Source organism: Hemiscyllium ocellatum, chromosome 25 (genome assembly GCF_020745735.1).
Source record: "Hemiscyllium ocellatum isolate sHemOce1 chromosome 25, sHemOce1.pat.X.cur, whole genome shotgun sequence".
NCBI classification, from domain to species: domain Eukaryota; kingdom Metazoa; phylum Chordata; class Chondrichthyes; order Orectolobiformes; family Hemiscylliidae; genus Hemiscyllium; species Hemiscyllium ocellatum.
Genome location: NC_083425.1, coordinates 54,922,352 through 54,943,947, shown reverse-complemented (window position 1 = coordinate 54,943,947; position 21,596 = coordinate 54,922,352). Strand labels below are relative to the sequence as shown.

The following is a 21,596-nucleotide window of genomic DNA, read 5'->3' as shown; positions in this document are numbered from 1 at the left end:
CTCTGTTACCTTGATGGGTTTGTGGATATTCACTCCAAGGTCCCTCCGTTTCTTCACACATCTCAGTATCTGAGCGTTTACCACAGATTCCCTTGTCCTGTTTTCTCTTCTTAATGAATTTCATTTTGCCTCTTTGACCAATGCATTTATGTCTGTCAACCATCCACCACTTTCTTCCTCCCTATCAACCACGCAACACCAATTTTCATATCACCTGCAAGCTTCTTAAGCATCCCTTCTACATTTAAGTTAGAACCCTGATGTTCAGGATTACGGGAGTAATTTGCCCTTCAGAATACTATTGAAACAGTCTTCGAGTCACAGAAACACACATTAGTGATTATGTTTTTGTTGCTTGTCGTTGAGCTGATTTTGGCTGCAATTTTCCATTTTGGTTTCTTGGAGTTTTAATTTTCTAACCAGTTTGCCATGTGAGGTACATTGTGAAAAGTCTCTGGAGATTACACCTGACTACCCTCATTGACTCCCCTTATTATCTCCTTTTTTAAAAAAAAAGGTTCAGGGGGCATGGTCAGAAACAACCTTGCCTTATCAGACTGGCTATCTTTGGTTAATCCATGCCCTTTCTGAATTACCAGTGATTCTGTCCTCTCAATCTTTTCCCAATAGCTTTCCCACCTCGGAAGTTTGATTGGTTGACCTGTGATTTACTTGGTGTTATGATTCCCCTCAGAGAACATAACTTATTTTTCAAAAAGAGAATAATTTCACGGATGGAAAGAATTGTGCAACTAGATTTCACACTTTCAGATTTTCAATCCTCCAAAGAAACTAAATCAACCGCGACTCAATGTAACTTTGGAAATAATAGATGAAATAATAGAAAATATACTTTGGTGATCAACTAATTAACACAGTCCATGGTGCACTCTCAGCAGATATGTAGCCTTGTATTTAAAGATGGTCAATGCTCCTGGCTACTAGCCAGTTTGCCTTCTCCCTGCAACACCAGCCAGTATCTTCATGGAAGTCCCTTCACCCACTTTCTTGAGTATAATCAGTTGACTTTCAGCACCAGTATGTACTGACTGAAAAGATTTGTGTATTTGTATTGACATAGACAGAAACAGGCCATTTGGCCCAACCAGTCTGTGCTGGCATTAATACTACACTCCCGTCTCTTCCATCTTTCTTCCTCTATTCTCTTCTCCCTCAGTGGTTAGCACTGCTGTCTCACAGCGCCAGAGACCCGAGTTCAATTCCCGCCTCAGGCGACTGACTGTGTGGAGTTTGCACATTCTCCCCGTGTCTGTGTGGGTTTCCCCCGGGTGCTCCGGTTCCCCCCACAGTCCAAAGGTGTGCAGGTCAGGTGATTTGGTGAAGCTAAATTGCCCGTAGTGTTAGGTGAGGGGTAAATGTAGGGGAATGGGTTGCTCTTTGGAGGGTTGGTGTGGACTTGTTGGGCCGAAGGGCCTGTTTCCACACTGTAGAGAATCTAATCTAAAAAAAATCTTGGTACGGTTTCCCATTGAGTCTGTCAATATCATTGATTTAACCATTCTCTGTGGTAGCAACTTTCACTTTGTCGCTGCACTCTGGCTAAAGAAATTTCTTCTCAATTCCCTAAAATTGAAAGCAATATCCTGGAGACGCTGTAGTATCTACCAGGTTCGGCAGCATCTGTGAAACTGTCCCTGAAGTAAAGTCACACCAGACTCTATATTAACTCAGTTTCTCTCTCCCCAGTTTCTGACAGCCCTGCTGATATCTCCAGGATTCCTTGTTTGATTTCTTGGTCTCTCTCTTATTGTAATTGTCCTTAGATATAGCAGTCCCCACATAGGGAAACATTTTCTCAAACCCACTTTATCATTTTGAAGAATTCAATGAGGTTTCCGCACAGCCTTTTTTCTTCAAGACAATAGGGGCCCAACCTGGACAGCCTCCTGAATTAAGAATCCGCTCTCGAGATTCCTTTTGCATTAATAAGGTTGACTTGCCCAACTATCATAACATCCCTGCTTACAGCTGTAATTGTTCCTTTAACCAATATAGTAACTCCCTCCATTCTTATTTCTGAATTATCTGTCTGAAAAACCTGTAATAAGGAAGTCTGAGCTGTCCTTGCAGCCTTCCTTTAAGCCACGTTTCAATGTTGGTTTTAATGTCACACTCTGCTGAAAATGTGTTGCTGGAAAAGCGCAGCAGGTTTCCTGATGAAGGGCTTATGCCCGAAACGTCGAATCTCCTGCTCCTTGGATGCTGCCTGACCTGCTGCGCTTTTCCAGCAACACATTTTCAGCTCTGATACTCCAGCATCTGCAGACCTCACTTTCTCCTTTAATGTCACACTCTTAATTTCTTGTCTTCCATTTCAGCTTTGCTCCCCTTCCCTCCAAATCTAGATGAAGGTCCTCATCGTCCTTCCAAACTAATTCAAGCAACCCCTGCCCTCCAACAGCAACAACAACAGTCCGAGCAAACATCCCCACCACAGTATGGCCCTGGTGACGTGTAACTCCTCCAGTTATACAGCTCCCATTTTCTCAGAATGGGTCCGAATATTGCAATAATCTGATGCTGTCTCTCCTGCACAGCCTGTCTGTTTTGTTGTTTCATTGCTCTATTTCCATCATCACTAATGCATGGAACCAAGAGCAGTCTGAGGTTGACTGCTTTTGTGCTCCTTATTACTAATTTCTGTACTAGGTCCATGCTCTCTCTCTGTCCTATTCCCCTAGCTACTGGATACCCTCTGCTTTTGCCTATACATTTATAGGAGCGGGTTTACTGGCTGGGCATTTATTGTTTGTCCCTAATTGCCCTAGAATAGGTGATGGTGAGCTGCATTCTTATCCAAATCATTGATACAGATAACAAACAGCATTCTTGGATGTAGATATATCCACAACATTCTGATGGAGGGAGTTCCAGGATTTTGACCCAGTGACACTGAAGAAATGGAGATATATTTCCAAGTCAGGATGGTGAATGACTTTGAGGGGAACTTGCAGGGGATGGTGTTCTTATAACATTCTATAGTAGAGAAGAGGCCCTTCAGCCCATTGAGTCTGCACTGACATGAAGTTGCTCTAATTCTACACAATTCCCATTTTCCAGTGCTTGGCCCATAACCCAAATGTTGTGACATTTCAAGCGGTCATCTAAGAACTTTTTAAAGGTTGTGAGATTACTTACCTTAACTACCTTCCCAGGTCGTGTATTCCAGATACCTACGACCCTCTGAATGAAAAATATTTTCCTCAAATCCCCTCTAAACATCCCGCCTTTCACTTGACTTCAGGTGATCCTTGGAATAAGGGGAACAGTTGCTTCCTATCTATCCTGTCCTTGCCCCTCATAATCTTAAATACCTCAATCAAGTCCCCCCTCAGCCTAAAGATGACAATCTGAGCTTATTCAACCTTTCTTTATTGCTAAAGTGCTCCATCTCAGGCAATCTCCTGGTAAATCTCCTTTTCACCCCTTCAGTGTAATCACATCCTTCCTTCTGGTGCGGAGACTGGAACTGCACACATTACTCCATCTGGGGCCAAACCAAAATCTATATAACATAACCTCCCCGGTGTTGTAGTCCATGCTATGACTGATGAAGTCAAGTGTCCTGTATGCCTCCTCAAACCCCTGTTAGCCTGTCCTGCCACCTTCATGAATCCATGAATAAGCACCCCAAGATCCCCCAGTTTTTCTAAGTTTCCTGATATCCTGTCATTCATTGAGGATTCCCTTTTCTTGTTGTTTCTTCCAAGTGCATCACCTCTCACCTTTCATGGTTCATTTCCATCTGCCACTGATAGAGACATAGAGTCCGACAGCACAGAGACAGGCTGTTGGCCCAGACTGGTCCGTGCTGACCAAACTGTCCTGCTCTTGGCCCATATCCTTCTGATCTTTTCCTATCCATATATTTATCCAAATGCCTTTTAAATGTTGTTAATGTACCTGCCTCAACCATTTCTGCTGGCAGCTCATTCCATATGCGTACCACCCTCTGTGCCCCTCAGGTTCCCTGTTGTTGTTTCCCCTATAACCTTAAACTGATGCCCTCTAGTCCTTGATTCCTCAACCCTGGGGAAAAAGACTGAGTGGATTCACCCTATCCATGCCTCTCATGATCTTATACACTTCTATAACACATCCTGTCAGTCTCCTGTGCTCTGAAGAAAAGGTCCTAGCATATAGAACATAGAACATAGAAGGATACAGCGCAGTACAGGCCCTTCGGCCCTCGATGTTGCGCCGACCGAATCCTACCTAACCTATACTAGCCCAATAACTTCCAAATGCCTATCCAATGCCCGCTTAAATGACCATAAAGAAGGAGAGTTCACCACTGATACAGGCAGGGCATTCCATGAACTCACAACCCGCTGTGTGAAGAATCTACCCCTAACATCTGTCCTATACCTACCACCCCTTAATTTAAAGCTATGTCCCCTAGTAACACCTGACTCCATTAGCGGTAAAAGGTTCTTAGTATCTACCCTATCTAAACCCCTAATCATCTTATACACTTCTATCAGATCTCCCCTAAACCTTCTCTTCTCCAATGAGAACAGCCCCAAGTGCCTCAGCCTTTCCTCATAAGATTTTCCTACCATTCCAGGCAACATCCTGGTAAACCTCCTCTGCACTCGTTCTAAAGCTTCCACATCCTTCCTATAGTATGGCGACCAAAACTGCACACAATACTCCAGATGAGGCCTCACCAGAGTCTTATACAACTGCAACATGACCTCAGGACTCCGGAACTCAATTCCTCTGCCAATAAAGCCCAGTACACCATATGCCTTCCTCACAGCACTATTTACCTGGGTGGCAACTTTCAGAGATCTGTGTACATAGACACCAAGATCCCTCTGCTCATCCACACTACCAAGTAGCCTACCATTAGCCCAGTAATCCATCATCTTGTTATTCCTACCAAAGTGAACGACTTCGCACTTAGCTACATTGAATTCCATTTGCCACATTTCCGCCCAGCTCTGCAACTTATCTATATCCCGCTGTAACCTACCACTTCCTTCCTCACTATCCACAACTCCACCGACTTTTGTGTCATCCGCAAACTTGCTTACCCAGCTTTCAAGTCCTTCCTCTAGATCATTTATAAAGATAACAAAAAGCAATGGTCCCAAAACAGATCCTTGTGGTACACCGCTAGTAACTGCGCTCCAAGATGAACATAATCCATCAACTACTACCCTCTGTCTCCTTCCAGCCAGCCAATTCCTAATCCAAACCTCTAATGTATCCTCAATGCCATACCTCCGAAGTTTTAGCATTAGCCTACCATGGGGAACCTTATCGAACGCCTTACTAAAATCCATATACACAACATCTACTGCTTTACCCACATCCACTTCCTTACTCACCTTCTCAAAGAACTCAATAAGGTTTGTGAGGCACGACCTGCCCTTCACAAAACCATGCTGGCTATCCCTGATCACGTTATTCCTACCCAGATGTTCATAAATCTTATCCCTTACCATTCTTTCTAAGACTTTGCCCACCACTGAAGTCAGACTCACTGGCCTATAGTTACTAGGGCTATCCCTACTCCCTTTCTTGAACAATGGGACCACATTCGCTATCCTCCAGTCCTCTGGTACTATTCCCGTTGACAATGACGACATAAAAATCCAGGCCAATGGCTCTGCTATCTCCTCCCTAGCTTCCCATAGGATCCTGGGGTAAATGCCATCAGGCCCAGGAGACTTATCTATATTCATCCTTTCCAATATTCCCAAAACCTCTTCCCTGCATATTTCCAGGGCATCCATTCTAATTATTTGTGATTCCATATTCACATCAGCAACAGTGTCCTGTTCCTGAGTGAATACTGATGAAAAGTACTGATTTAATGTCTCTCCAATCTCCTCCGCCTCCACACACAACTTCCCACTACTATCCTTGACTGGACCGATACCTACCCTAGTCATCCTTTTATTCTTGACATACTTATAGAAAGCCTTTGGGTTTTCCCTAATCCTACCAGCTAAAGACTTTTCATGTCCCCTTCTCGCTTCTCTTAGCTCCCTCTTTAGCTCCTTCCTGGCTACCTTATAACTCTCAATCGCCCCAACTGAACCTTCACGCCTCATCTTTACATATGCCGCCTTCTTCCCTTTCACAAGGGACTCCAATTCCTTACTAAACCACGGCTGCCTCACAAGGCCCTTTACACCATGCCTGACTGGTACATACCTATCGAGGACACGCAGTAGCTGCTCCTTGAACAATCCCCACATCTCATTAGTGTTCTTCTCTTGAAGCCTGTTTTTCCAATCCACACATCCCAAGTCATGCCTCACTGCATCATAATTTCCCTGCCCCCAGCTATAGCTCTTGCCCTGCGGCGCACGATTATCCCTCTCCATCACTAAAGTAAAAGTCACCGAGTTGTGGTCACTGTCCCCGAAGTGCTCACCTACCTCCAAGTCTAACACCTGGCCTGGTTCATTACCTAGAACCAAATCCAATATAGCCTCCCCTCTTGTTGGCCTGTCGACATATTGTGTCAGGAAACCCTCCTGCACACATTGTACAAACACCGACCCATCTAATGACCTCGAGCTATAGCTCTCCCAGTCAATATCTGGGAAGTTAAAGTCCCCCATAACAACCACATGTCCAACTTATCCCAATAACTCAGACCGCTGAGTCCTGGCAATATTCTTGTAAATTTCTTCTGCACTCGTTCCAGTTTAGTAACATACTTCCTATAGCTAGGTGACCAAAACTCCAAGTGCAGCCTCACCAATGTCCTGTATAACTACGACATAACTTCCCAACTTCTATCCTCAATACTCTGACTGATGAAGGCCAGTGTGCCTAAAACCGTCTTCCCTGCCCTGTCTACCTGTGACTCCACTTACAGAGAACCATGCACCTGAACTCCAAGATCCCTCTGTTCCACTCCACTCCTTAAGGCCCCACCATTCACCATGAAACTCCTCCCTTGATTTGACTTTCCAAAATGCAAGCCCTCACACTTATCGATATTAAACTCCATTTGCCATTTCTCAGCCCACTTCCCCAGCTGATCAAGACCTGCTGCAATTTCTGATAAACTTCCTCACTGTCCATGATACCACCCATTTTAGTGTCATCTGCTAATCATACCTTGTACATTCTCATCCAAATCATTGATATAGATAACAAACAGCTGTGGGCCCAGCACCAAGCCCTGAGGCACTCCACCAGTCACAGGCCTCCAGTCTGACAGCATCCTTCCACTCTTACCCTCTGCTTCCTTCCAATTGTGTATCCATTTTGCCAGCTCCCCCTGGATTCCATGCGATCTAACCTTCCAGAGCAGCCTACCATGTAGAACCTTATTAAAGGCCTTACTGAAATCCATATCGACTATGTCTACCACCCTGCCCTCGTCAACCTTCCTGGTCACTTCATAGAAGAGGCTCTAATAAATTTGTGAGGCATGATCTCCCACACACAAAGCCATGCTAACTACTCCTGATCAAGTCCTGTCTTTCCAAATACATGTATATCTCATCTCTCAGAACCTTCTCAAGTAACTCACCTATCACAGATGTTAAGCTTACCAATCTATGATCTGTCCATCTGACCAATCTATCTAATAAACCATCGTCCTCATTGTCATCCACCTGGCAAGCCTGTATATGATCTGCAAACGTATCAACCATACCCGCCCTCCCGCCATGTTCTTCTACATTGTTTATATATATCATGAGCAATAAGGGCCCAGCATTAATTCCTCTGGTTCACTACAGCATGCTAGGCTCCAGTGACACCATCAGCCTCCTCTTGCCATCCTCTGGCTCAGTCTCAGGAGACAATGTTGGATCAAACTTGTCATCGAAACATTTGGTCACCTCGAAAAATTCGGTGAAATTTGTTAGGGTATGAATTCCCTCTGGTGAAGCAATGCTGCCTCCCTGATCAAACCTTGCCTCTTCAGATGGAGATCAGTTCTCTCAGAATGTTTTCCAATAGTTTTCGGAGCATCCCTGGTTTGGTCACTACCACCCTTGATGTAAAATGGAACTATATGAATTGCCCTGGCCTTCTCAGGTGGTAGTGTTTTGGAAGGGGCTAAGTAAGGAGCCTCAGTGAGTTTGTGTTCTGTCTCTTGCCCTTATTGTATAGTGGTGCCATGCCCTTCATTTTGCCCCTCCTGCCCATTGGGTCCACTTGGTGAAATTCTAGCTAATACTGGCAGTGCCGCAGATTTTTCCATTATTCAAAGATTTTAAACCTCCATCTGTCTGTTCGGTGTTGGAAGTGATTCCGTGACATAAACACAAAGACTATTTCTCATAATGTTTCCTGATGTCCAGGCCAACATTAGTCCCTCAAACTAAGCTTGAGGGATCTTGCTGTGTGTAAATTGGTGCTGAGCTTTCTACATTACGTCAGTGACTACACTCCCCAGGTGCTGCAAATGCTTTTGGATGCCCTGAGAGGCCAATAAAGGTGCTATATCAATGAAATAACTTCCTTTGAAATAATTAAACATATTACATGGAACCAACAGTAACAGGCCATTCAGCCCTGCTGTTCTATACTCATGTATTCTTTGCAGCTGTCTTCTATCCTCATTCTCTTCTTTTATCTGCATTTCCCCCACGTCCTTCTGTTAATGTAGCAGAGCGTTAGTTCAGAAAGGAAGGAAAAGATTGATGTTCATAAGAGTGATGAGGTCAGAATTGGAAAGGGTGGGGTTTGAGTGGTGAAAATGTGTTGCTGGAAAAGCGCAGCAGGTCAGGCAGCATCCAAGGAACAGGAGATTCGACGTTTTGGGCATAAGCCCTTCGTCAGGAATGAGGAGAGGGTGCCAGGCAGGCTAAGATAAAAGGTAGGTAGGAGGGACGTGGGGGAGGGGCTTTGGAGATGCGATAGGTGGAAGGAGGTCAAGGTGAGGGTGATAGGCCGGAGTGGGGTGGGGGCGGAGAGGTCAGGAAGAAGATTGCAGGTTAGGAAGACGGTGCTGAGTTCGAGGGTTGGGACTGAGACAAGGTGGGGGGAGGGGAAATGAGGAAACTGGAGAAATCTGAGTTCATCCCTTGTGGTTGGAGGGTTCCTAGCCAGAAGATGAGGCGCTCTTCCTCCAACCGTCGTGTTGTTATGTTCTGGTGATGGAGGAGTCCAAGGACCTGCATGTCTTTGGTGGAGTGGGAGGGGGAGTTGAAGTGTTGAGCCACGGGTTAGTTGGGTTGGTTGGCCCGGGTGTCCCAGAGGTGTTCTCTGAAGCGTTCCACAAGTAGGTGGCCTGTCTCCCCAATATAGAGGAGGTCACATAGGATGCAGCGGATGCAATAGATGATGTGTGTGGAGGTGCAGGTGAATTTGTGGCGGATATGGAAGGATCCCTTGGGGCCTTGGAGAGAAGTAAGGGAGGAGGTGTGGGCGCAAGTTTTGCATTTCCTGCGGTTGCAGGGGAAGGTGCCGGGAGTGGAGGTTGGGTTGGTGGGGGGTGTGGACCTGACGAGGGAGTCGCGGAGGGAGTGGGATGATGTGTGTGGAAGTGCAGGTGAATTTGTGGCAGATATGGAAGGATCCCTTGGGGCCATTGCAGGTCAATTTGTGGCGGATATGGAAGGATCACTTGGGGCCTTCTCCCCGATGAGGCCTCTTCTATATTGGGGAGACGGGCCGCCTACTTGCGGAACGCTTCAGAGAACACCTCTGGGACACCCGGACCAACCAACCCAACCACCCCGTGGCACAACACTTCAACTCCCCCTCCCACTCCACCAAGGACATGCAGGTCCTTGGACTCCTCCATCACCAGACCATAACAACACAACGGTTGGAGGAAGAACGCCTAATCTTCCGCCTAGGAACTCTCCAACCACAAGGGATGAACTCAGATTTCTCCAGTTTCCTCATTTCCCCTCCCCCCACCTTGTCTCAGTCAAATCCCTCGAACTTAGCATCGCCTTCCTAACCTGCAATCTTCTTCCTGACCTCTCCGCCCCCACCCTCTCTTCGGCCTATCACCCTCACCTTGACCTCCTTCCACCTATCACATCTCCAACGCCCCTCCCCCAAGTCCCTCCTCCCTACCTTTTATCTTAGCCTGCTGGACACACTTTCCTCATTCCTGAAGAGGGGCTTATGCCCAAAACGTCGAATCTCCTGCTCCTTGGATGCTGCCTGACCTGCTGCGCTTTTCCAGCAACACATTTTCAGCTCTGATCTCCAGCTTCTGCAGTCCTCACTTTCTCCTCTGGGGTTTGAGTGGGCTCAGTGAGTGCAGGAGAATAACAGTGAATGGTTTCTGATGATCAGTGGAACATTGGGAGAAGGGGAGGAGCAGAGGGACGTGATGTGGAATCAGAGGAGCTTGAGAATTTGCAGGTTCCCGACTTCCACGGTGAGGATTTTACCTTTAAAGGGGGCTTCATGTCACGGGCAATGATGATGTAAGCGGGAATGGGCAAGGGCAGTTCCTATCAGAGTCCGCTTGACTGATCTTTCCTTTGCGACAGGTGTTTCACAAGATTATTACCAGTGGGCACCAGCGACTCCAGCCACTGTTCGACTGTTTGCTTACGATTGTTGTCAACGGTATGTCTACATCAAGCTCCTTGCATTCCAGTTTGCTGGTTGGGTCACCCAATGTAATACAAGACCTACTTACAGATATTTGCAATCTAACCAGCTGGGGCTCAGTGGGCAGCACTTCGGGTTCTGAGTTCAATTCCCACTCCAGAGACACTCCTAGCGCAGGACTGAGAGAGTGCTGCACCATCAGAGGTTGGGAGAGACGTTAAACAGTCTGCCCTCCCATGTGAATATGGAAGAAGGGTAGGGCGTTATACTCAGTGTCTTGAGCCATATTTACCTCCAGCAAGACCAAAATAAATGATTACCGGTCACTATCAGATAAATGTTTCTGGGATTTTGGTGTGACCTATTTGGCTGCTGGCTTTTTCCAACATTGCAACAATGATTATACTTTGAAAGTACCTTGTCATTTGCAATGTGCTTTCAGACACACAGGGGGCATGAGAAGTGCGATGTAAATATAAACTCTTTCTCCTCCCATCAGGATATTTTCTTCTAACCTGATGAACTTTATTCCCTCCTTTATGATTTGTTGTCTTATTGATCGGAGACTTTATCTGGAGAGAAATCAAACCTATCAAAGTAGATATTAGGGGCAGGAGTGGTCCATTTAGCCTCCTGAGTTTGCTCTACCATTCAATAACAGCCGAGGGGATCTTAAAGTAAGCTCAAAGCCACCTCCACTGAATAACCTTCTATACCATTGCTTAACAAGGGCAGCACGGTGGCACAGTGGTTAGCACTGCTGCCTCACAGCGCCTGAGACCCGGGTTCAATTCCCGACTCAGGCGACTGACTGTGTGGAGTTTGCACGTTCTCCCCGTGTCTGCGTGGGTTTCCTCCGGGTGCTCCGGTTTCCTCCCACAGCCCAAAGATGTGTGGGTCAGGTGAATTGGCCATGCTAAATTGCCCGTAGTGTTAGGTAAGGGGTAAATGTAGGGGTATGGGTGGGTTGCGCTTCGGCGGGTCAGTGTGGACTTGTTGGGCCGAAGGGCCTGTTTCCACACTGTAAGTAATCTAATCTAATCTAATTATATATCCACTTCTGCCTTAAAACTATACAAAGACTCTGCTTTCTTTGCCTTTTCAGGGAGCCTTTCCAACAACTCTCAAACCTCTTGAGAGTTTTTTTTTACTCAACTCTTATTTTTAAATAGTGACCCCAGGTTCCTCTATACAAACAAACCTCCCTTCCACATCCATTGTAAATACCATTCAGAATCCTATATGTTTCAATAAAATCCACCTGTAATCCTATAAACACCAGTGAATACAGGCTCAGCTTATCCTAGCTTCCTCAGAGGCGAAGGTACCCATTCCTGGCATTAATCCAGTAGACCTGCTCTGAATTGCTTCCAGTTCTTTAAGGAGACAAATGCTGTACATAGTACTCCCAGATGTTGTGTCACCAGTGCTCTGCAAAATGGAAGCATAATCTCTCTATTTTTGGTTTTAATTCCTTGTACAATAAATGATAATATTCTATTGGCTTTCCTAATTACTTGTTTCACCTGCATACTAGCCTTTTGTCATCCATGTAGTAGGATTCCCAGAGCCTTCTGCAGGACTGGTTAGGGATAGTCAACATGGCTTTGTGCGTGGGAAATCATGTTTCAATAACTTGATTAAATTTTTTGGAGAAGTAATGAAGAGGATTAATGAGGGCAGATAGATAGATGTGATCTATATAGACTTCAGTAAGGCACTCGGCAAAGTGCCTCTTGGGAGACTGATTAGCAAGGTTAGATCTCACGGAATACAGGGAGTGCTCGCCATTTGGATACAGAAGTGGCTTAAAGGTAGAAGACAGAGGGTGGTGGTGGAGGTTTGCTTTTCAGACTGGAGGCCTGTGACCAGTGATGTGCCACAAGGATCAGTGCTGGGTCCTCTGTGTTTTGTAATTTATATAATTGATTTGGATATGAGCATAGGAAGTATGGTTAGTACGTTCACAGATGACATCAAAATTGGAGGTGAAGTGGACAGCGAAGAGTATAATGGGATCTGGATCAGATGGGCCAATGGGCTGAGAAGTGGCAGATGGAGTTTAATTCAGATAAATGCGAGGTGCTGCATTTTGAAAAGCAAATCAGAGCAGGACTAATACACTTAATGGTAAGGTCCTAGGGAGTGTTGCTGAACAAACAGACCTTGGAGTGCAGGTTCATAGTGGAGTTGCAGGTAGATAGGATAGTGAAGAAGGTGTTTGGTATGCTTTCGTTTATTGGTCAGAGTATTGAGTACAGGAGTTGGGAGGTCATGTTGCGGCTGTACAGGACATTGGTTGGAATATTATGTGCAATTGTGGTCTCTCGCCTTTAGGGAGGATGTTGTGAAACTTGAAAGTATTCAGAAACGATTTACAAGGATGTTGCTAGGTTTGGAGGTTTTGAGCTACAGGGAGAGGCTGAATAGGTTAGGGCTGTTTTCCCTGGAGCATAGGAGACTTCATAGAGGTTTACAAAATCATGAGGAGCCTGGATAGGATAAATAGACAAAGTTTTTTCCTTGGGGTTGGGGAGTCCAGAGCTAGAGGGCATAGGTTTTAGGGTGAGAGGGGAAAGATATAAAAGAGACCTAAGAGGCAACCTTTTCACACAGAGGGTGGTACGTGTATGGAATGATGTGCCAGAGGATGTGATGGAGGCTGGTACAATTGCAACATTTAAGAGGCATTTGGATGGGTATATGAATAGGAAGGGTTTGGAGGGATATGGGTCGGATGCTGGCAGGTGGGACTAGATTGGATCAGCATCGATATGTTGGACTGAAGGATCAGTTTCTGTGCTGTACATCTTGATGACTCTGTTGTAGCTTAGCAGTCTCTGTGTTTAGATAATATACTTTTTTTTAATTCATGATGACCAAAATGTTCCTAATGTATTCTGCAGGGCAATTCACTGGCAACGCAATGTCCTGGAAACTGGGACACGAGGTTCAGTGCTGCTTGAACATTGTCCTCTGTGCTGAAGTGAATTGATAGAACAGGGGAAGACACATTTCCAGCACACACCTCTGTGTTTCAGCTCAGCTCATAGATTGAAGGGTGGATTTTATAAATCAGGGAAGTTGGAATGTCATGCAGATTCACAGCCTGCCCACTAGGTGGTGCTGAGTGAACATGGTGTAGCTTTTGGAGTCACATTCAGTTCGAAATGAGGATGTGCTGGAAAATCCTTAATTCCCAACATAAAGTGAACAGTGAAACCAGCATAAAACCTGCATGTGCTCCACAATACTGCTGTTCTCAGTCAGCATCAATTCAAAGAAGTAATTTAATGACCAGTAATCAGTATCTCTACACAGAATCTTCTGAATGTATCTATTCCCAACCAATACTTTCTCACAGTATAGTTCACGTGACGTCGCAATTTACCTGTGCTCACTCTGTTGAAATGAAGACTTATTGCTGCCCTTCCTAATGTCACTCAGAATTCCCACAAACTGCACTCTCCTGCCCCTGATGGCTTTCAAACCTGAGATGCTACTCACCCGGCCTCTCCCTATTCCTGCCCTTTGTTGTGAATCGTTTATACCCTGCACTGTGAGAGCTGAATGTGGTTGGGGACTGGGGAAGTCTGGGTGGACTTGGTTTGAATGTTTTCTGCAACAGCCCCCTCACCACTTCCCAGAATAAACCCATTTCCCTGCCTGTCCAATATCATCGTGCAAGCCTAAACACAGGGTGACAGCAGGCTGATCCACACCCATCTTGGCCCAGCTCTCCTCAGCTTCCACCAAGGCTGTTGGCCATGTGGGTGTGACATTGACTCAATGAAAGCTGTGGTTTGGTCTTGTCCTTCACTATCGAGGGGAATCGAGGCCTCTTGCAGCACCCCGGTGACTGCCCTTTCTGAGTGAAGATTGGATATTGAACCTGGACTTTGTGGATGGTGCATTTATCAGCTGATCATTGCACTTTGTCCATTGCCACGGAGACCGCTCCTGTTTTGTTTGTTCTGTTTGAGAGGGCGAAAGTTATTACCAGAATAAAATAAATGACATCTGCAACTGCAGGACTAAATTCCTAAAGTTAACTTGATTGCTGATATTCTTTGCTTTGGCCTGTTTGGTGGGATTATGAGGAGGCATGTATGGTGAGGCAGGGGACTGTTGGGTTGGGTCAGTCCGCACTCTGTGATTATGTAAGTTGGGTGATAGTGAGTTTGCACCCAGTTTGACATAGTCTGCCCTTCTCTTCACTGTTGGGGAGGGAGATGGCTAGTTCACTATTGCTTATTTCATGACACGGTTGACCCTGTACCTTCTCGATCACCCCACCCAATTCAGCAAAGGACCTTCTCACTGAATTGCTTACATTTCATGTCCACTGCTGAGTGTCCAATTTAATAATTTTGTTTTCCATTAATCTACTGTCAAACCTCTATGAAAGGTGATACCAGTAACCAAGGGGATGAGCGCGGCTCCACAATAAGTGGCAGTGGTGTCAAACTCGAGTGGATCAAACCCCTGTATCCTGTGGAGGGATGGCTGCCACAGAGTTGGACAGGATTGAACCAAATTTCATTCCATCCTTCCCAGAGACAGCAGAGAGTTTAGCTGCCTGGAGGTGACCAGGAGGAGCAGCATTCCCACCTGCACATGGGGATCGAGCCCACCCTGGAGGAGGGTGGGGCTGCACCATCATTGGGAATGGTAGGGGGGGGTGTGTTAAGACTGCACCAACAGAGATTAACATTACAACAAAATGAACTTTCTATATTTTGTCAGACGTTTTGTAGCATTTTACATCCGGGAAGCTGCTTCCAATCACTTGAGAATAACATCAGCCTTCTTTCTGCTGTCAGATAGAGATGGCGGTGACACCATAAAATGTAGGAGCAGAATTTAGGCCACTTAGCCCATCAAATCTGCTCCAGCGTTAAGTAATCGCTGAGGTATTCCTCAACTCCATTCTCCTGCCTTCTGTAATCCTTTCTCCCCTTCCTTATCAAGAACCTATCTATTGACCACCCCTGGCTGAGGAAATTCATCCTTCTCTCAGTTTGAAAGGGTTACTTTTTCACTCTGAGGCTGTGTCCTCAGATCCGTGTCTCCTACTAGTGGAAGCATCTCCACACCCACTCTATTCAAGCCTCTCCATATTCTGTAAGATTTAGTGAGATCCCCTTCATCCTAAACTCCATTGAGCACAAACCCAGACCTCAACTCACTCCCCACGTGGCAAACCCCTTCATCCCCGGGATCACTCTTGTAAACCTCCTGTGGACTCCCCCCAACACAAGCACATCCTTCCTTAGATACTGGGTCCCGAATTGCTCACAATATTCCAAATTCGATCTGATCGCGTAGTATACAACCTCAGCATCGCTGCTCTTTTACTCTTGAAATGGATGCTCCCATTGTCCTGACTTCCTAACTGCCAGCTGAATCTGCAGGAATCCTGAACTCGGAATCTCAAATCCCTTTGTGTTTCAGCTTCTGAAGCTTTTCCCCATTTAGAAAACAGTCCGTGCCTCCATTTGTCCCACCAAGGTGGATAATCCCTTGCATTCCCACATTGTATTCCATCTGCCTACTCTCCCAGCCTGTCCAAGTCCTTCTGCACTGAAAATATGTTGCTGGAAAAGCGCAGCAGGTCAGGCAGCATCCAAGGAACAGGAGATTCGATGTTTCGGGCATAAGCCCTTCAATTCCTTCCGCAGCCTCCCTGCTTCCTCAACACCACATCCTCCAACTATCTGTGTGTCATCTACTGTTCACAGGATGCTCTCCCTTGGAATAAATACAACAAATAAAGTTGGCACTGAACTGCTGTCTGAATTAGCTTCACGGGTCACACCGTTATATCAAACGGCTGTTAGTGGCTGGCTTGGAATGAGTTGCATCAATTCACTCAGTGTTTTCTGTTTGTAATTGTAGTCTCTCCGTATCTGAAGAGCTTGTCAATGGTTGCTGCTAACAAGTTACTGCATTTGCTAGAAGCCTTCTCGACAACGTGGTTCCTGTTCACAGCATCTCAGAACCACCATCTAGTCTTCTTCCTCCTTGAGGTCTTCAATAATATCATCCAGTACCAGTTTGATGGTAAGGATCACCTGGGCATTGACTCCTACTATGTACAACTTGTAAGTTAATCTCGTGTGTGATGGAATCTCCATTAATTCATGGCAGGTTAAAGATACACCGCTGTAATGGGAGAGATATTGTCAGGTTTGAGGTGAAGTGTATTCCTGGCCAGTACAAAGGGAACTTTACTATTTCTGGAATGTATATATCCTGGGAGTGTTTGATGGGTAAAAAGTGAGGTCTGCAGATGCTGGAGATCAGAGCTGAAAATGTGTTGCTGGTTGAAGCACAGCAGGTCAGGCAGCATCCAAGGAACAGGAAATTCGACGTTTCGGGCCAGAGCCCTTCATTAGGAATGAGGAGAATGTGCCAGGCAGGCTAAGATAAAAGGTAGGGAGGAGGGACTTGGGGGAGAGGCGATGGAGATGTGATAGGTGGAAGGAGGTCAAGGTGAGGGTGATAGGTTGGAGTGGGGTGGGGGCGGAGAGGTCAGGAAGAAGATTGCAGGTTAGGAGGGCGGTGCTGAGTTGAGGGAACCGACTGAGACAAGGTGGGGGGAGGGGAAATGAGGAAACTGGAGAAATCTGAGTTCATTCCTTGTAGTTGGAGGGTTCCCAGGCGGAAGATGAGGCGCTCCTCCTCCAGCCGTCGTGTTGTTATGTTCTGCCGATGGAGGAGTCCAAGGACCTGCATGTCCTCGGTGGAGTGGGAGGGAGAGTTAAAGTGTTGAGCCACGGGGTGGTTGGGTTGGTTGGTCCGGGCGTCCCAGAGGTGTTCTCTGAAGCGTTCCGCAAGTAGGCGGCCTGTCTCCCCAATATAGAGGAGGCCACATCGGGTGCAGCGGATGCAATAGATGATGTGTGTGGAGGTGCAGGTGAACGTGTGGCGGATATGGAAGGATCCCTTGGGGCCTTGGAGGGAAGTGAGGGAGGAGGTGTGGGCACAAGTTTTACATTTCCTGTGCTTGCAGGGGAAGGTGCCGGGAGTGGAGGTTGGGTTGGTGGGGGGGTGTGGACCTGACGAGGGAGTCACGAAGGGAGTGGTCTTTGCGGAACGCTGATAGGGGAGGGGAGGGAAATATATCCCTGGTGGTGGGGTCCGTTTGGAGGTGGAGGAAATGACGGCGGATGATACGCTGTATGCGGAGGTTGGTGGGGTGGTAGGTGAGAACCAGTGGGGTTCTGTCTTGGTGGCGGTTGGAGGAGCGGGGCTCAAGGGCGGAGGAGCGGGAAGTGGAGGAGATGCGGTGGAGGGCATCGTCGATCACGTCTGGGGGGAATCTGTGGTCCTTGAAGAAGGAGGCCATCTGGGCTGTGCGGTGTTGGAACTGGTCCTCCTGGGAGCAGATGCGGCGGAGACGAAGGAATTGGGAATATGGGATGGAGTATTTACAGGGGACAGGGTGGGAGGAGGTGTAGTCCAGGTAGCTGTGGGAGTCAGTCGGTTTATAGTAGATGTCCATCCATCACGAAGGACTCAAAGCCCTCCGCTTCTTCCTTTCCCGCCGCACCAACCAGTACCCTTCCACTGACACCCTCCTTCGACTGACTGAACTGGTCGTCACCCTGAGACCCCTCTCACCCACTCCAACCTCTCACCCTCAGAACGTGCAGCCCTCCACTCCCTCCGCTCCAACCCCAACCTCACCATCAAACCGGCAGACAAGGGAGGCGCGGTGGTAGTTTGGCGCACCGACCTTTATACCGCTGAGGCCAAACGCCAGCTCGCGGACGCCTCCTCTTATCGTCCCCTTGACCACGACCCCACCTCCCACCACCAAACCATCATCTCCCAGACCATCCATAACCTCATCACCTCAGGGGATCTCCCATCCACCGCCTCCAACCTCATAGTCCCACAACCTCGCACCATCCGTTTCTACCTCCTGCCCAAAATCCACAAACCTGAATGCCCCGGCCGACCCATTGTCTCAGCCTGCTCCTGCCCCACCGAACTCATCTCCGTGTACCTCGACATGGTTCTGTCCTCTTTAGTCCAAGAACTCCCCACCTACGTTCGGGACACCGCCCACGCCCTCCACCTCCTCCATGATTTTCGCTTCCCCGGTCCCCAACGCCTTATCTTCACCATGGACATCCAGTCCCTGTACACCTCCATCCCCCATCACGAAGGACTCAAAGCCCTCCGCTTCTTCCTTTCCTGCCGCACCAACCAGTACCCTTCCACTGACACCCTCCTTCGACTGACTGAACTGGTCCTCACCCTGAATAACTTCTCTTTTCAATCCTCCCACTTCCTCCAAACTAAAGGAGTTGCCATGGGCACCCGCATGGGCCCCAGCTATGCCTGTCTCTTCGTAGGATATGTGGAACAGTCCATCTTCCGCAACTACACTGGCACCACCCCCCACCTTTTCCTCCGCTACATCGATGACTGTATCGGCGCTGCCTCGTGCTCCCACGAGGAGGTTGAACAGTTCATCAACTTTACCAACACCTTCCATCCCGACCTCAAATTCACCTGGACTGTCTCAGACTCCTCCCTCCCCTTCCTAGACCTTTCCATTTCTATCTCGGGCGACCGACTCAACACAGACATCTACTATAAACCGACTGACTCCCACAGCTACCTGGACTACACCTCCCACCCTGCCCCCTGTAAATACTCCATCCCATATTCCCAATTCCTTCGTCTCCGCCGCATCTGCTCCCAGGAGGACCAGTTCCAACACCGCACAGCCCAGATGGCCTCCTTCTTCAAGGACCACAGATTCCCCCAGACGTGATCGACAATGCCCTCCACCGCATCTCCTCCACTTCCCGCTCCTCCACCCTTGAGCCCCGCTCCTCCAACTGCCACCAAGACAGAACCCCACTGGTTCTCACCTACCACTCCACCAACCTTCGCATACAGCGTATCATCCGCCGTCATTTCCGCTACCTCCAAACGGACCCCACCACCAGGGATATATTTCCCTCCCCTCCCCTATCAGCGTTCCGCAAAGACCACTCCCTTCGTGACTCCCTCGTCAGGTCCACACACCCCCACCAACCCAACCTCCACTCCCGGCACCTTCCCCTGCAACCGCAGGAAATGTAAAACTTGCGCCCACACCTCCTCCCTCACTTCCCTCCAAGGCCCCAAGGGATCCTTCCATATCCGCCACAAGTTCACTTGCACCTCCACACACATCATCTATTGCATCCACTGCACCCGATGTGGCCTCCTCTACATTGGGGAGACGGGCCGCCTACTTGCGGAACGCTTCAGAGAACACCTCTGGGACGCCCGGACCAACCAACCCAACCACCCTGTGGCTCAACATTTTAACTCTCCCTCCCACTCCACCGAGGACATGCAGGTCCTTGGACTCCTCCATCGGCAGAACATAACAACACGACGGCTGGAGGAGGAGCGCCTCATCTTCCGCCTGGGAACCCTCCAACCACAAGGAATGAACTCAGATTTCTCCAGTTTCCTCATTTCCCCTCCCCCCACCTTGTCTCAGTCGGTTCCCTGAACTCAGCACCGCCCTCCTAACCTGCAATCTTCTTCCTGACCTCTCCGCCCCCACCTCCACTCCGGCCTATCACCCTCACCTTGACCTCCTTCCACCTATCACATCTCCATCACCCCTCCCCCAAGTCCCTCCTCCCTACCTTTTTATCTTAGCCTGCCTGGCACCCTCTCCTCATTCCTGATGAAGGGCTCTGGCCCGAAACGTCGAATTTCCTGTTCCTTGGATGCTGCCTAACCTGCTGTGCTTTAACCAGCAACACATTTTCAGCAGTGTTTGATGGGGACAGTATGGGGGGAATATTACTCTGTATCTAACCATGTGCAGTTCCTGATCTGTGGGTGTTTGGTGGGCACAATGTTCAGAGAACTTTACTTCTAGTTTAAAAGTGTAGATGGAGTTTTGCTCTGTATCTAACCCCCGCGCTGATCACTTGTTCCCTTTCCAGGGAATTCAAACTTGGTGTATGCCATCATTCGGAAACGCAATGTGTTCCACCAACTGGCCAATCTCCCGACAGACCCTGCTGCCATCCAGAAAGCCCTGCAGAAGAAGAAGAAATCAACTGAGCCCATCTCACGGACCAATTCACAGGAAGGAGTGTCTATGGAAGGATCCCGGCCTGCTGCTCCAGCAGAGCCTGGCACGTTGAAAACCAGTCTCATTGCAACTCCAGGTACAGTCCGATTGCTGTCCCAGGTGCAGTCTGACCCCAACTCCAGGTACAGTCTGATCGTTGCACTGGGTGCGGCCCCTGACCCTGCCCTGGGTGCAGTCCCCTCTCTCTAGCCAGTCAGTGTTTAACCCCCTGTCTCCTGATGGTCAGTGTCCTTTTCTCCTGGGGTTGATGTTTTGGCGATAACTGAACCTGCCTCTTTGTCTCTGTCTGTGCAGGAATAGATAAGCTGACCGAGAAATCGCAGGTATCGGAAGATGGAACGCTGAGCCGTGTGGATCAAAGTCAGGCTCAGCCTGCCAGCCCGGCTGAGAGCTGTCCAGCACCGTTAGCCAGTGACACTGAGGCTTCAAGTGCGGTAAGTGAGTCACGTCAACAGCCAACAAGGTCCTTCTCCATCTCTGTTGGAGGAGCTGAATTCCATTGAAACCTGTGTGCCTTGTGATAGAGGCCTCTTTATCATCTTGATGAACAGGATTATTCAGTTTGAGAGACAGGAGAATTGTGTTGGACACTGGAAGGAATTGGACCTGCTTTAATTGATTAATTAATAGTCAGAACGTGAGTGTAAGTGGCAGGGGTAGCATTTCTCCATCCATGCCAACCTTCCCTGGTACATGATGGTGGGCCTTCTCCTTGAGCTCCCATTGAGTGGTTTGTTGAGTGATTTCAGAGGATACATCCAGTATATCAGGGAGACGGTGGCATTGTGATAATCTCACTAGACTGGTCATCCAGAGACCTCAACCAATGCTACGGGGACATGTGTTCAAATGCAAACACAGCAGCTGATGGAATTGAAATCCATCAGCTAAATTTGGAATGTAATGCTCATCTTGGTAACGGTGACTGGTTTTACAAAAACCAATCTCGTTC

The 21,596-nt window shown here is 47.8% G+C and overlaps 1 protein-coding gene across 2 annotated transcripts in view; it reads left to right on the top strand.

Annotated features, from left to right (window-relative positions):
- The window catches only part of LOC132827693 (protein HID1), a 129,498-nt gene that overhangs the window by 76,040 nt on the left and 31,862 nt on the right, over nucleotides 1-21,596 (top strand). For both annotated transcript variants that reach the window (XM_060844366.1, XM_060844367.1), the window contains exons 12-15: nucleotides 10,458-10,536; nucleotides 16,420-16,584; nucleotides 20,493-20,720; nucleotides 20,939-21,078. In XM_060844366.1, coding sequence (XP_060700349.1) covers nucleotides 10,458-10,536; nucleotides 16,420-16,584; nucleotides 20,493-20,720; nucleotides 20,939-21,078 — 612 coding nt within the window. The remainder of the gene's footprint in view (nucleotides 1-10,457; nucleotides 10,537-16,419; nucleotides 16,585-20,492; nucleotides 20,721-20,938; nucleotides 21,079-21,596) is intronic.